Consider the following 14,473-nt stretch of genomic DNA (forward strand, 5'->3'; position numbering starts at 1 on the left):
CAGAAAACCAATGCAAAGTACAGAAAATGTTGAAGAGCCAGAATTACTGTTGTGATGGAAAAATGAAGATTTGAAACTGAAATGTAAGGCAAGACTACAAAACACACAAGGAAATTTGTAGCCTGAAATGAAGTAGTTAATAAAGCAGCAGGGTCAAATTATTGTGTTATTCTTGTCATTTGAATAAGCTGGCTGCCTTACACCTCAATGAGATTAAATTGGAAAAGGTGAACTGTCGTTGAGTGTATCTTGCCGAAGGAAAGCAGTACAAAAGAAGTCGAAACATTTGTGCAAGACAAATACATCGACATACAGAGAAGAACAATGGGAACTGCCACAATCTGTATTTCCCTTAGAAAAACAGCAAATAAGAAAAGTGACAGTCCAGAATTCCATTGAAGAAGTCAGTCAGATATGTGTGTAGACAGATTGCTATAATATTAAAGACTAGAAGTTGTGTTTATAGGTTCATAGGTTGATACTAGGCTATCTGCCCTAGGGCATTTATAAGCCTAGCCAGAGTGTGTTTGTCTTTCATCACCCTTTTAGATTAGTTGACTGTGCCACTGTATAGTAGGTCACAGAAGATAGCCCTTTTAAGGTTAGTTTACTGTGCCTCTGTCTAGTAGGGACACACAAGAGATCCCAGGGGTAAACCTACGATCTCCCATCCACTCGTCAAGATTTCTCTTGAAGAGGGTCATTGAGGGGCTCTGCCTAACATGGATTGGGATTTTGTTCCAGATTGAGGGAGCCTCTGGGATATGAATCTGTCCCTCCAGCATGTCCTATTTATTTCTGTGCTGAGGTTTAAGTCCCTGGAGCGTGTGGCCCTAAGGGATTTGGATTTCCTGAGGTGGAGCATGTCCATTAATTCTGGTTTGGACATGGCTTTATACATCAGGCACAGATCGTCTCTGAGTAGGCGGTAAGCAACTGAGTAGAGCTGGAGTTTCTTTAGCCTAACTGCGTAGGGCATCTGTTTGAGTCCCTTGATCCTCTTGGCGAGGAACTTTTGGGGTCTTTCCAGTTGCTGCACGTGTTAGGCAAGGTACATCCCAAATGGGGCATTATATTCAATTATGGGCCTGATGAGTGATGAGTAGAGGGGCACAATGACCTCTCTTGATCTAGATGTGAACCCTTTCATGATAAGGTGGGCTATATAGAAGGTCTTTCTAACCACTTTGGCAATGTGATTGTCAAAGGAGAGATTGCTATCTACTTGGGTCCCCAAATCCCTAATTACTTCTTCCATACTTAATGGATTACCACCTATGTGGTAATTTGTGGGCACTTTGTTTTTCCCAAAGGGGATGACTATGCACTTTTTGGCATTTAGCTTTAGGCCATGGCTCTGGCACCAGTTATCCGTCCCTGTGAGACCCTTTTGGAGGATGCTTATGTCAGTTGGCGAGTCGATTATGGCACCCAGTTTGCAGTCATCTGCGAACTTGGTCAGCTATAGTCCTCCCATGTTAGCCTGTACCTCAGAGAAATATATACCGAACAAGAGAGGTCCCATGACTGAGTCTTGTGGGATGCCACTTGTAACTGGTTTTAGAGTCTGACATGGCACCTGCAATTCTGACCATGTGGGTTCTATCCATGAGCCAGTTTGCAACCCATCTTGTGACATAGGGGTTGATATTTAAGCTGGTGAGCTTATTTATGATGCCCGAGTGGGGTATTGTGTCAAAGGCTTTTGCGAGGTCCAGGTAGGCTGTGTGGACTACCTTCCCTTCATCTATGGCCTTGGTGACTGTTTCAAAGAAGTCGACCGGGTTCAAGAGGCAAGATCTGCCCTTAAAGCCGAACTGGGTAGGATCCAGTGTTTGCAGGTACGCAATGTCTTTGTTTATGAGTTCCATGATGATACGCCCCATAGCTTTGCAGACCAGGCTAGTCAGGCTTATAGGGTGATAGTTTCCGGGGTCTGTTGTGGCACCACCTTTGTGGAGTGGGACCACTGTTGCTGTATGCCATTCCTTGGGTACATATCCTGTAGTAAGGCTGAGATTGAATAGTGACTTTATGTGAGGGTTCAATTCTTCTTGGAGCTCGTGTAAGATGCTGCCCGGACACCGTCCGGTCCCATTGATGCTGTGTTTTTTGCTTTGGAGAGGGCAGCTCTCACCTGTGCATCTGTGATGTCAGGGAGGCTATACTCTGTTGGGATAGACATTTGTTCTTTTGGGGGGGGGAGTTTGCACTGAACCTGTCTGCCAGGATGTTGGCAGTCTCTGTGGGTTCAGTGTATTTTTTGTCATTTTGCACTAACTCAGAGCATATCTGGGAGTTGCTACCCAGGTTCCTGACATAACTAAAGAAGACCTTGTGATTATCTTTAGCGTCTTGTGCAATTTTTCTTTCGAAGCTGGCCTTAGATGATTTTATGAGGGATCGTAGTTTCTTGCTAGTACTGATCAGAGATGCCTTCCCTTTTTGGGATTTTGCTCTATCATGTAGTAGCTTCCTCCTTCTGTTGTATAGCTTATTTATGGCTGGGGTCCACCAGACAGGTCACCTGCCTTTGGAGGAGTGAGTCTTGGTTTTATTTGGGACAGCACGATCCATGCATTCCTGTAGGTGTCCATAGAATGCGTTTGTAAAGGATTCTGAGGTTTGGGCTGTATTTCCACTGGCCCGTGGGCTTTGAAGGATTCCACTTCGGTTTTGAGAAGTGTGAAGTTTGCTTTTGAGAAGTTCTTCACCGTGGTTTCCTTGGCTGGGGGTGGGGATGGGATATGGATGTCCAGTGAGATTAATGTATGGTCAGATCTTACCAATGAGGGGTATACCTCTGGTATGGAACATAAAGTCCCCATGTTGGTGATGATCAGGTCCAATATGTTTTCCCCTCTTGTGGGAGTGGTGACCACTTGTTCCATAGAATTTGAGTTTATAAATTCTAGAAACCGTTGGGCGAGGGTGTTGGGGCTTGAGTAGTGCTCCCAGTCTATGTTTGGGTAGTTGAAGTCACCCAATATGATGGTGTTTCGAGAGACCTTCATATTCTCCAGTGTTCTCAGGAAAGCCGAGTGGGGTTCCTGAGTTTGGGAGGGTGGTCTGTAGCAGGCTACAAACTGAAAGGCAGTTTTACCCACTGTTAGTTGCACATGGATGGTCTCCGATGCTTTGTGCAGCGCCACTAACCTGGAGGTCTGAGTATCTTTGATGAATATGGATACTCCCCCTCCTTTTGTTGTTCGTTCCGAGTTTTGGGGCCGAAAAGCATGATATGAGGTATAACCTGGTAGTGCTGGGGTGCTCTCGGGAGCCTTGAACCAGATTTCTGTTAGTGCACAGATATCGATATTCTCCATACTGAGGAGAGCCTCGAGTGCATGCATCTTGAGGTTTAGACTTCTGGCGCTGAGCAGCATTACCCTTAGTTTCTTTTTCCTTGTGTTGTCTATGGAGGTGGGTTTGTCTTTTGAGCCTTGCCTAAAAAAGGCACTATGGGGGTGGCAAGAGCCTTAGCCAGTATTCGAAAGCCCAGGGATGACAGGTGCAAGCTGTCCCTATGTCATCCCAGGCTGACAGACACTGGATCCCCTTTGAATGACACCAATACTTTAGCCAATTGTTAAAATTGATCATTTTGTCTTTATACTGTGGCATCATTCTTGGTGAGGGTAAGATGCTACTCAAGGTCAGGGTCATACCGGCCTGGGCTACATGATCAGAGAGCTCCTCTGTGTCTCTCTTCATGTAGTCCAGGGAGGTATGTCTCAGGTCATTCACAACCGCATGGACAATGACGGAGTCATATTTGTACTTGCTTTGGAGTGACCTGAGTGCTTGTGTTATGTGGCGAATCCTGGCACCCAACAGGCAGCTTACAGTGACCTTCTCCTTGTTCAGCCTGGTGAGTGGGACATCAGTGTGTTTGGCAATAGAGTCACCTATTACAAGTGTATTAGGTGTGATGTTTAGCCTTAAGGGCTGTGACTGTGTGGCACAATGACTTTGTGAACTATGTGATATGTGGGTATTGTTGTGGGGTAGTGGTTGCTTGGAAGTCTCTGCTGCTTGGGCAGATTTTTATTTAGAGCTTCCGAGTATGTTTTTGTGTGTTTATGTGTTTGGTTTGCTGTTGCGATAGGTCTATGTGAGACTGGATTTGTGGTGTGTGTGGTTACCTTCTCTTCCTGACTGACTGCGCCAGTACTGGGTTGAGAGAGCTCAGCCTCCAGTTTGGCTATATAGTTGCATCTCTCACATATATTTGAGCTTGTTGGGAGGAGGAGAGGGTGGTCTATGTACATAAGGCAGTTGTAACATTGCCTCAAGATTCCCAGATTCACCAGCTGGACTGGAGAGTAAACCCGAAACTGACTTTTGGACATGCCAGAATAGTATAAGGAACTACTTTTTGACTGATCAAAAAGGACCAATAGGGAGCCAAGTACTTAAAGGGAGTATAAGAGGGTGTAGTGCTTTAGTTTATTAGTGCTTACTTATAAGATTACTTATACGAGCAACTGCAAGGCTTTAGAATGAAAATAGAGTGCTTACTTTGAGATTTAGAACAGTTCTAAGGGGAAAAGTGAAGAGCAGACTTTGTGGAGCCAGGAATAGTTTAAACCCGTTTAAGCGGCGCTGCCCGATGCTGCGCTTTGCGCAAAATCATGCAAAACCGCGCAAATGCGGGTTTTAAAGCAGGGAAACTGAAAGAGATAGGAATTGACCAAAAACGGCCAATAAGTTACTAGTTTCAGGGCTGACACCACTCCTCCAGGGACAGATAGGCTGCTCAAAGCTCCCCACTCTCAATGGTGAACAGAGAGGCTTCCTTCTATCCAAGTAAGGATATGGGCAACACAGGAAATTATACCACAGTCTAGAATTCAGAAAAACCTGAAATCTGGACTAATCTAGTTCAGCAAAGGCGGGAAAAGAGAATATTATTTTTTTTTCAGGAAACAGCAGAAAAACACACAGAACACACTGTAAATGCTATAAACAGGCTAGTGCACTTTAGTGTGTTGCCTACAATGGTTATACAACACAAAAAACGACTTAAATTGATATAAAACAAGTGCAAAAACTGTAAAAAGCAGAAGGCAAATGCAATTTAAACTTTTTAAAGCACAGATCAGTTAGAAATCCGCTTTTTAGGCGGGAAAAAGCAGTCGGAGCAAAAAAAACAGAGAAAAAAATACTTAAATCTGGAAAAGTCTCTCTTGGGTCTCTCTGTTGCCTGTATCACTCTGCAGGACACCACGAGGAGCTGTGCGGAGTTGTATACAATAACAAACTTTTTAAATCACAGATTCGCTAAAAAAAATGGCGTTTTAGGCGGAATTAGTTAAGACAGCAAGAAAAGCAGAAAAGTGATACTTAATCACTCCAAAGTCGCTCTTTTGTCTCTCTGCTGCTGTAGACTCTGCAGAACACCTGGAAGGCACTTGCTGAGCGGAATACAAGTATAAAAACTGTGCAAATGAGGTTTTTATAGCAGGGAAGTGAAAGAGATAGAAATTAGCCCAAAATGGCCAATAAACTACTAACTTCTGGTCTGAAACCACTCCTCCAGGGACAGATAGGCTGCTCAAAGCTCCCCTCCCTCACAGGTGAACAGAGAAACTTCCTTCTATCCAAGTAAGGTAATGGCAACACAGTAACTTGTAACATAGCCCTGGATTCAGCAATAACCTGAAAACTGGACTATACTAGTTCAGAAAGGCGGGAAACAAGTATATAATTTTTTTTTCAGAAAATAGAGCAGATACAATCAAAAGTAGCCCAAAAAGGCCAATAAACTACTAACTTCTAGGCTGAAACCACTCCTCCAGGGACAGATAGCCTGCTCAAAGCTCCCCTCTCTCGCAGGTGAACAGAGAAACTTCCTTCTATCCAAGTAAGGTATAGCAACACAGAAACTTGTAACACAGCCCTGGATTCAGCAATAACATGAAAACTGGACTATACTAGTTCAGAAAGGCAAGAAACAAGTATATATATTTTTTTTTTTCCAGAAAATAGAGCAGATACAATCAAAACAACACTTTACCCAATTAACCAGTTAAAAAGCTTAAAACTGAGCCCTGTTCCAGCAGTCTTCAATCAGACAAGTTCTAACTGCACAGTCCTGCCACTAGGGTACAGAGAAACCTTCTCCAAAAAAGATGGCCTGGATCAGTGCACAAGTTATACAAACAAAGCTAGATCCAGCCGGCCTGAATCTAGTCTATGCTACAGCAAACAAGGCGTACCGATTTCAGAAAGAAACAGTTCAAGTAAGCATGCACAATAAGCCTTTAACCAGAAATTCCCAGTTTAGAAGGGCAGAATCTAGCCTCTCCTCCCACAAGAGTGCAGACCACAAACCTTCTTAACTGCAGAGAGACAGAGACACAATATTTAGTGAATCAAAGACACACAGTATTTACTGACTCAAATCTTAAATAAGTGCAGAAAAATATACTTAAATCAGCTCGTGTCCAGTTGATATATGCAGACAAGTCTCAGTAGCCAGCAACTCAATTTAAAATGAATGAAATGTTTATTGATCTGAAAGAAGTAACTTGTTTTGAAGTAAAAGTTTTGGTCATGCTCAATGTAAAGCTAAAGGTAATTTCAAAGTGATCAAAATACCAGTATAAGTAATGAATGCCACCTAACAGAAAATATGTAAAATGATGTGATAAAAGTAAAAGAAATGAGAGTGTAGCATGTGACGTACATATCTTTATTACCTAGCTACAGAAAGTTGCATATCATGTGGTGAACTTTTTTCTAGAACGAGAGTAAAGACCTCATCGAGACTTGAAGTACCTCCATATTATATGTGTTGCTTACTGTTCATTTCAGCCATGGTGCCTTTATTTGTTTCTGCTGCAGAGTTGATTTCATTGTAACAGAACCTTTTCTTCGGCTTCTATATGTTATTTGGAGTACATTCACAAAACCTTCCTCTCTCAAGTTGCATGTATCCTTTCTGCACAGTTTATGATGAGCTGTGCCATTCCTAGAGTGCCTTTTGTTGTTTGATTACTTGTTAAATGTTAGCTGATGACATACTGAAGTGCAAATTTCACTTTTAAATTGTTTTTTGTTGTTTACTTGTAGAATGTTGGATAGTGAGCATTTGCCAGTTCAGAAAACTAATTGATGTAGTTATTCAAGTTCTCTGTAGTTGCCTGTTCATGATATGTACAGCTATTGGAATTAAATTGAGTCTCATGGATTCTGCGGTAAAAGTAATGTATACTGGAGTTTTTATTTATTTATTTTTTTAAATAGGAAAAGTAACAAAGTGTTTAATTAGTTCTGTTTGTAAGGAGGTAGGCTGTCCAGTCCCTTTTAACACTCCAAAATCTTTTTTTTTTCACCTAAGAACGACACTGCGGATTAAAGGGAAGGCAGCCCCCTTAGAAATGGAATTAACCAAAAGTAAAAGTCACCAGAATCTGTGAGAATGTTACAGGAGCAATGTCTGTCAGACTGTGATACCCAAATGCACAGATAAGGTCCAGTGTTCTACATTAATGTTACTCACCTGCAATCGACTTTAGATCAAGAGCCTGTGAACTGTTTATTCCGCTTGATGCTTGTAAGGGCAGGAGCTGGACATTTGCTTTCCTAGGCCAGCATAGTGTGAGCATGGTATTCTTTCATGTATTATTGATTCATTTGCCATTGTCCATGTTTGTTGCTGTACAAAGTTAGCTGTGAAGGATGTTGCTTTTTGCTACTATTTTGCGTGTCTGCAGCAGACCTTCTTCTGAGGGAAGGCAAGGTTGATATCAAATGGTCACTACTTCTTTTTCCTGGGTTGGCAATCTGGCACAAACATTTTTCTTCAGCCTAGGTAACTAGCAGCATGGGTAGAAACTCTGGAAGTCTTATAAGCTCTTACCATTTGACACCATGTTTAACTCTTATAATTAACAACAATGAATTCAAGTTTATTTATTTTATTTACTTATTTCAGTTTGTTGACTGTGTAAGTAGACTGCCCAACTGATCTTTTTCAGCCCTGATCCAGCCCCCACAAAGGTAACAGAGTGTACAGAGTTATAACTGCATACACAAATATAAAAGCTGGAGTACACAATGATAAAGTGGTTTTAATATACAAGGAAGATCTGTACAATTAGTACAGTCAAAGTATAATGAGCATTCAACCTTGGGTATAATAAGCACAAAGCAAGTGATCATTTATGTTTGTTTGAGCACTAGAGCAGCATTGACTACAGTACACACTAGAAGTTTTTTTATGCACTGTCATTGAAGCATGTTCAGTGAGCTTTGTTTAGAAAAGTGCTTTTCTAATTCATACACACCTTTGTTGTTTTTAATGCATGCTGCCCAAATCTACATGAACTTTGACAACTGGGAACAGACTAACCACAAAATGAAAATTTTTATTTTATTTTTCTGTAATATTTATTAACCAAAGAAAGGTGGGCAGATACTTTCTAAAAGTGGATGCAGTTGATATTTGGAATGGTATGATGGTTCCTTGGTTAAAATGCCTGCATTGCAATTTCAGGGTCCACAGATCATTCTTGAGCTCTGCTTAATGTCATGTTGCCTTTGCATTTCCTTGGTATGTCAGTGTACTGCAACCAAAAAAAAAATCATGCTGGTTGCCTTTCTACAGTGGACTAGCTGTATGTATTACATTTATCTTCTGCCATTGTGGCCCAGTTATTGTTGAAAAAATGTTTACTAGACTGACCAGTTCACTTTACTTGTTTAACAATTAAGTATAGTAATGAATTTCCTCATCTGAAGACATTATTTTATGGCATTTAATCATTACATCCCACATTGAACTATAAATGACCGATGTTTTCATATATGATTTTAATACATAATCCTAGTATTTCTGTTAGAGTGTTATACAAGAATTAAAACATCTGTGACTACACTTGACAGATGAAAAAAATATATATAAATTAATCCGAACCATTGTCTAAGGCCACATCCCAGCAAACAGGTATATTGCTGAAAATCTACGATTAAAGGCCCCAGCATTCTGATTCATAGTTAGCTGACAGACACCAAGAGTACTAAACTGTTCCTCAAAAACCACACAGAAAAAAATACCATCTTGATCAGTGCACTGCTCAGCTGTTAATACTGCTAATTTTGTAGTCATTTCCTGTTGCTTTCTGTGGCTACATGGGTTGTCATAAACTACAGCTAAGGTGAATGCTGATTGATATGATGGCCATTGATTTCAAATTATTTCTTTAGGCTTGGAAAGCCATACATGTTGGGATTTTACAGGAGAAATAACTTGCTGTAGTATGGTGTGGTGTTGCCTTTTCACACATCAGCAGGTAGGTGGTGAGATATTTTATCATTACTGCTTCATAACCACAAACTTAGCAACGACAACTTTTTTTTTTCTCTAGATTTCATTCTGAATCTTCGTTGAGCATCTGCCATTTAGGAACCCAAACTGTATTTTGTAATATAGTTAAAATTAATATCTTTCATTTCCTTTTATTGTTTTAAACCAAGTCAGTAATTGATGAAGAACTCTGAATTATTTTCACCATAGTTAATGATATGTATGACAGTGTGACTGCACTTTGTGTTTGAGATAACTTAACTAATGGAAAAGTCTCCTTAAACTGTTAAAAGCTTGCCTCTTTTTGCTACATCTTCACTTGCTGTGCCTTCCCTCTGTATTTACTCATCTCCACGTCTGTGTTAAATTTCCCTTTTCATTAGTTGTTTTTGAGTGTGAATAAATGCTTCTGAATGTAAATGTTCTGAAGCATTATTGTTCTTGTGGCAATTCATTTTTTATCTTTAATGCTGCTTTCCATCTGCCCACTCCAAGTGGTCTTCATTCTGCTGCACAGATGCTCTGCTATTAATGATAGAGTCACAACTGTTTTTTGAACTTAGATGCAACAGAGCACCTATGTACCCTGGAAAATCAGTATGTATTTTGCTTAGATTTGCTTTAATTTCTTTCTTTCTTTCTTTCCTCTTGTCATGTCCATAAGCACCTTTAAACAACAAACCCATGTTCATTTCTGTGGTGAAGCTTGGAATTCCGTGGTTTTATTTAATTAAAGCATAATAAGTAACTTCAAACATTGTGTGTTCCACAGATTTACATATTGTGTTGTATAGTAGCTTGCATCTGAAAGTAGGTTGCAGCAGTGATTTCGGTGGTTTTAAAGCCAGCAAGTATAAAATCTAGCTCTTCGTTTCTTTTTCTTCCTGCTTTTCCTTTGTTTTACAGCTGGGTTTAGGCCCATTTTTAGTGCAAGCCAGATACTTGCTCAGAATCAGACAGTAGGCAAATAATGACTGATGGAACCAAACCCTGGACTACTAGATGAAGCTAATTAGCAGCTAATAACCTTAATCCTGTAGTCTCATTCCTTTTTTAAACTTTTTGTTCTTAGCATCTGCTGACCATGAGACTGTCTGTTGGTCTAGTTGTCCCATTCATTCCCATACATCAGGGCAAGAGCCGATAGAGAGGTACCATCATTTAGACAGCAATCAGAAGTTGTTCTTTTTTTCACCTTTTTGTGTCCATAACCCCACTATGCATGTCTAGTAATCCACCCAGAGTTTGACATTCACAGGGTGTCAGCAAGGGTGTCACTTGCTTGTGCAAGTGATGTAAACCCTCAGGATATCCCTGAACCCCTGGAAAACAGCTGTCTGGTCTCCGTTGGGTTTCAACCATGGAAAATTGTGCCCCGGCATGTGCTGCCACCTCTCTGAGTGGAGGTAAGTCAGCTAAGCTATGTTCCTTTCCTCCTTCATGCCAGCTCCAGTAGTTCCCTGACCACCTAATAAAACTCTGGTCACTTGGGTTTTAGTCACAGCTTCAACATCCACACAGCTAGCTGCAGTCTTATGATTGTGGTTACTACCCATACCACATAAACTTAGGGAAGGATGAGAATCCATTCAACATCCACAATAATACAGCTGTTGCCACCCCCTTCATTTCCATAATCCATCTTGTCATCACCCATAAAAAAAAGCATTGCTATACTCAAGTGTCTCCAAAGGAAGCTGCCGTTAACCCTTCCAATTGTGAAAGGAGGGATCTGTTCTCTTATTGCAGAGTACGATAGCCTCAAATGTAGAGGTACTGAGTTTCATCCTAAACTTTTCTAACTTAATGGTGAATTGCTTCGGTACATTTTAATGACTGCAGTAATAAGAGAACAAATAGTTGTCATAATCTGCAAAACAACAAAAATATCAACTCTGTGTTTGTAGAACAAGGACTTTCCCATCCTCAAGTTGCATCTTGATACTCTGTTCATAAAAATTATGAACAGGTGTGGTGACAGGATGCATCCTTGTTGCAGCCCAGCACCCACTTTGAATGTTCAGCTTAATGCAAGAAGTAAGGGTGTAGGTGTCACTATATTCACACAGCATTCATTAAGAGTTTCTCCCAGAGGATACACTAGCATACAGCCCTCGAAAGTCTAAAATAACAATAGGCTGGATTTTCAGATAACCATCAAGTTCTTCAGTTTACCTTAAATTCCATAGTAGTAAAGAACTGATTTCTGGAGTCAACTTCGGTTTGACTTTAGCACATAAAGGCATCTAATTCCCATCAGGAATTTTTGTGTACATTGTATTTTGCCTTTAATTTTGTGGGTATGGTTAGCCCAGTGGGACTAATTTGAAGTACTGTTCAGGATAGTAAGTCAAAAGTAAATCCTGTCGTAGTCGGGGAAAACGGGTGACTGCAAGAAGTAATGAAGGAAATGGTGCCAACAAACGTTCAAAAGGCAGTTGATTTTGTAATGTTAGCAGAAAAACAAGAGAGCATATTCTGTTCAGCATAAGCCGTGAACACACAAGATGCAACTGTTTATAAAAAAAAAATATATAGGCGATTTGTTTTCAGGTTGATCGAAGTCACATAAATTAGGTTTGTTGAGATGCAAAAAAAGAAACTGCAGTAGAAATGGAACAAGGTCGTGAAGCAGAGTTAATGAGGATGAAAAGAAGACAGATACATGATGTTTAAAACCGATAGCAAGTAGCTGGTAGAAATGATCATTATAGTCTGTCTAGATCGCGTTATTGTTGCTGGTTGCCCTTTCACAGCAGCCACCATCCTTCCATTTTTTTCTTCTTCCATCTGTCTCATATCCTTTGCATTCCCTCTATGGGAGACGGCATTGTGGACCCTCTGCACTTTCAGTAATACAAGAGCTTCTCAAGGGGAGTAGGGGAAGTCTTATTGTGCTGAGTGACATCAGTTTCCTCCTTGTGTCACTCCCTAATTTCATTAATTAAATCTATTAATTTATAAATTAAGAGTCTGTTCAAGATGAATTTTACTGTAAAGTAGAGTGAAGGTAGCATTTACTGAATGATGAAGGAAGAATGGAATGAATTTGACTTAACTTGGAGTTTGTGATGAGTCAAATCAGAATGGTTATGTTGCTTTGTGATCATCTAGTAACACAAGAAAGCTGTTGGATTAAATGCTTCAGAGACATTAACAGCTTGGAGGCAGTATGAAATGAATTCTGGTACTGAACAGGTTTGTTTGCATCATATTTTAAGTGTTCGGAAGTGGTTGGAGTAGAAGCTGAAGAGATGTTTGCATGACCAACTCATGGTCATGGAAGTAATATGGGGAAAGATAGCAAAGACAGTAAAAAAGCTGAAAAGGAAGACAAGTCATGGGGACAAAATCTAACTTTATATATATAATTTTCAAATATGAGGAAGGCTGAGACTTAATGAGTGATGTGAAAACTAAGATGGTAAATTGGACAGTGTTTGTAGTAGTTTCTGTGTGGATTATAAAGCTGAAGCATTTGCCAATGGCAAAGTCAGATATGTCTAGGGAAGCCTAGATGTAAACTGATAGAGCTTTTGATGTCACAAGAACGACCAAGTTCTCTGGCACTTGTGGCAACCTAGTAAAAGACTAACAGTGCCTGAGCAACTGGTTTATGTCAGACTTTTCTCAGATGAACCGGAAAACATTGCTTGCCATTAAAAAAAAAAACATTAAAAGAATGTACAAAAAAGATGGTTGAAGTATAAATTGACACTTCCTGCTACTCTCAAAGGGTTTTGGACTGCAAGTTCATTCCATTTTGAAAGCCCAGTACTAAAGATAAAGGAACTGCCACTGGCATTATTACCACTACTACCAAGAAAGACAATGCGGGGATAGTTAGCCAGTAAAACCTGGATGCTGCAGGAGTATAAAGGAGAGGGAAGGGAATGTTGCAAACTTCAAGGAAAGCCAGCTGTTTTTGCATTCAGTCTCTGAAACAAGATAGCTTTAAAGGTATGATGGTTCCAGTGAAATGCTTGGACAAGGTACAAGTGATTTTTCAGTATAAAGTATAACGTTTGCCATAATGTTTGCCCAGTATATTTGTGAAAACAGTACATTTTGTCATGGTAAGAAACTGCTTTTTACTCTGTAAATGGAGTAATATTAAAATTAATGATTTTGAGTAGGGCCCTGTACAGTATATGAAGACCTATCTGTCATATGAAAATGTTGATAGTAGATTTTTTTTAATATTGAGAAAAGAGTGCATTCAGACAGCAGTTGCAGGACCTACTACATAAAGCAGGACAGCATGAATTGGTGTTGATAATGGGTAACTTGAATGCACATATCGGGACAAACAGAACAGGATATGAGGACTGCCTGGGTCCACATGGATGGGACAACAGGAATAAAGAAGGATAAGCCATTCTAGACTTCTGTCTTGCAAATGGCTTGATAGTAGCAAACACATAGTTCAGAAAGAGAGACAGTCACAAGATCACATACAAAGAGCAGTCAACATACAACTCAGGTAGACTTCCTCCTAGTAAGGAAAAGGCACTGGAGTAGAATCCATGACTGCAAAGTCATCCCCAGTGAAACAGTCAGCCCACAGCATAAACCACTAGTTGCCACAATCAGCTGCAACCAGTGGTCAAAGAAGGCTCTAAGGTCAACAGAGACCAGGCTGAAGACCTGAACATTGACTGGAGAGAAAGTACAACTGTTCAGGGAATTACTCAGGGCTCTAGCACCCCAAGAAGAGAAGGAAATAGGTGGAGTTGAAGAAGAATGGCAGCGCCTAAAAACAGCGTGTATGAGGACTATAGAACAGGTATGTAGCTGAGCCAGATATGGAAATAAGGTACATAAGGAAAGCTGGTGGTGGAATGTAGAAGTCCAGGAAGTCCTCAGAAGAAAGAAGGAGTGCAGGAAGAAGTGGGAGATAGAAAAGACTGACCAGGCTAGGAAGGACTACTGGCTGGCTAACAAAGAAGCTAAGAAGGAAGTTGCAATAGCGAAGAACAGGGCATTGGAAGCACTACACCAGCTTCTGGAAAGTGACTCAGTAAAGGGCACAAATAAACTATATCAGGTTGCAAGGCAAAGACAGAAAGATAAAAAAGATAGTCAGACACCCGTCATAAGGGATGTCAGCAACAACCTGTTCACCAGTCCAGGGGACATCAAAGGCAGATGGAAGGAGTA

The 14,473-nt window shown here is 40.5% G+C and overlaps 1 protein-coding gene across 3 annotated transcripts in view; it reads left to right on the top strand.

The window, feature by feature from the left end:
* ARHGEF3 (Rho guanine nucleotide exchange factor 3) overlaps window positions 1–14,473 on the top strand; it is a 3,017,585-nt gene that overhangs the window by 1,140,844 nt on the left and 1,862,268 nt on the right. Inside the window, exon 1 of one of the 3 annotated variants that reach the window (XM_044078692.1) lies at window positions 9,185–9,299. The exons of the other annotated variants lie outside the window; for them this stretch is intronic. Within the exon in view, the coding sequence (XP_043934627.1) occupies window positions 9,267–9,299 (33 nt within the window). The 5' untranslated portion in view covers window positions 9,185–9,266. Of the gene's footprint in view, window positions 1–9,184; window positions 9,300–14,473 lie in introns of those variants that run through there. 3 annotated transcript variants of the gene reach the window in all.

Source organism: Protopterus annectens, chromosome 7.part1, assembly GCF_019279795.1.
Source record: "Protopterus annectens isolate FY-2018-M chromosome 7.part1, PAN1.0, whole genome shotgun sequence".
In the NCBI taxonomy this organism is placed as follows: domain Eukaryota; kingdom Metazoa; phylum Chordata; order Ceratodontiformes; family Protopteridae; genus Protopterus; species Protopterus annectens.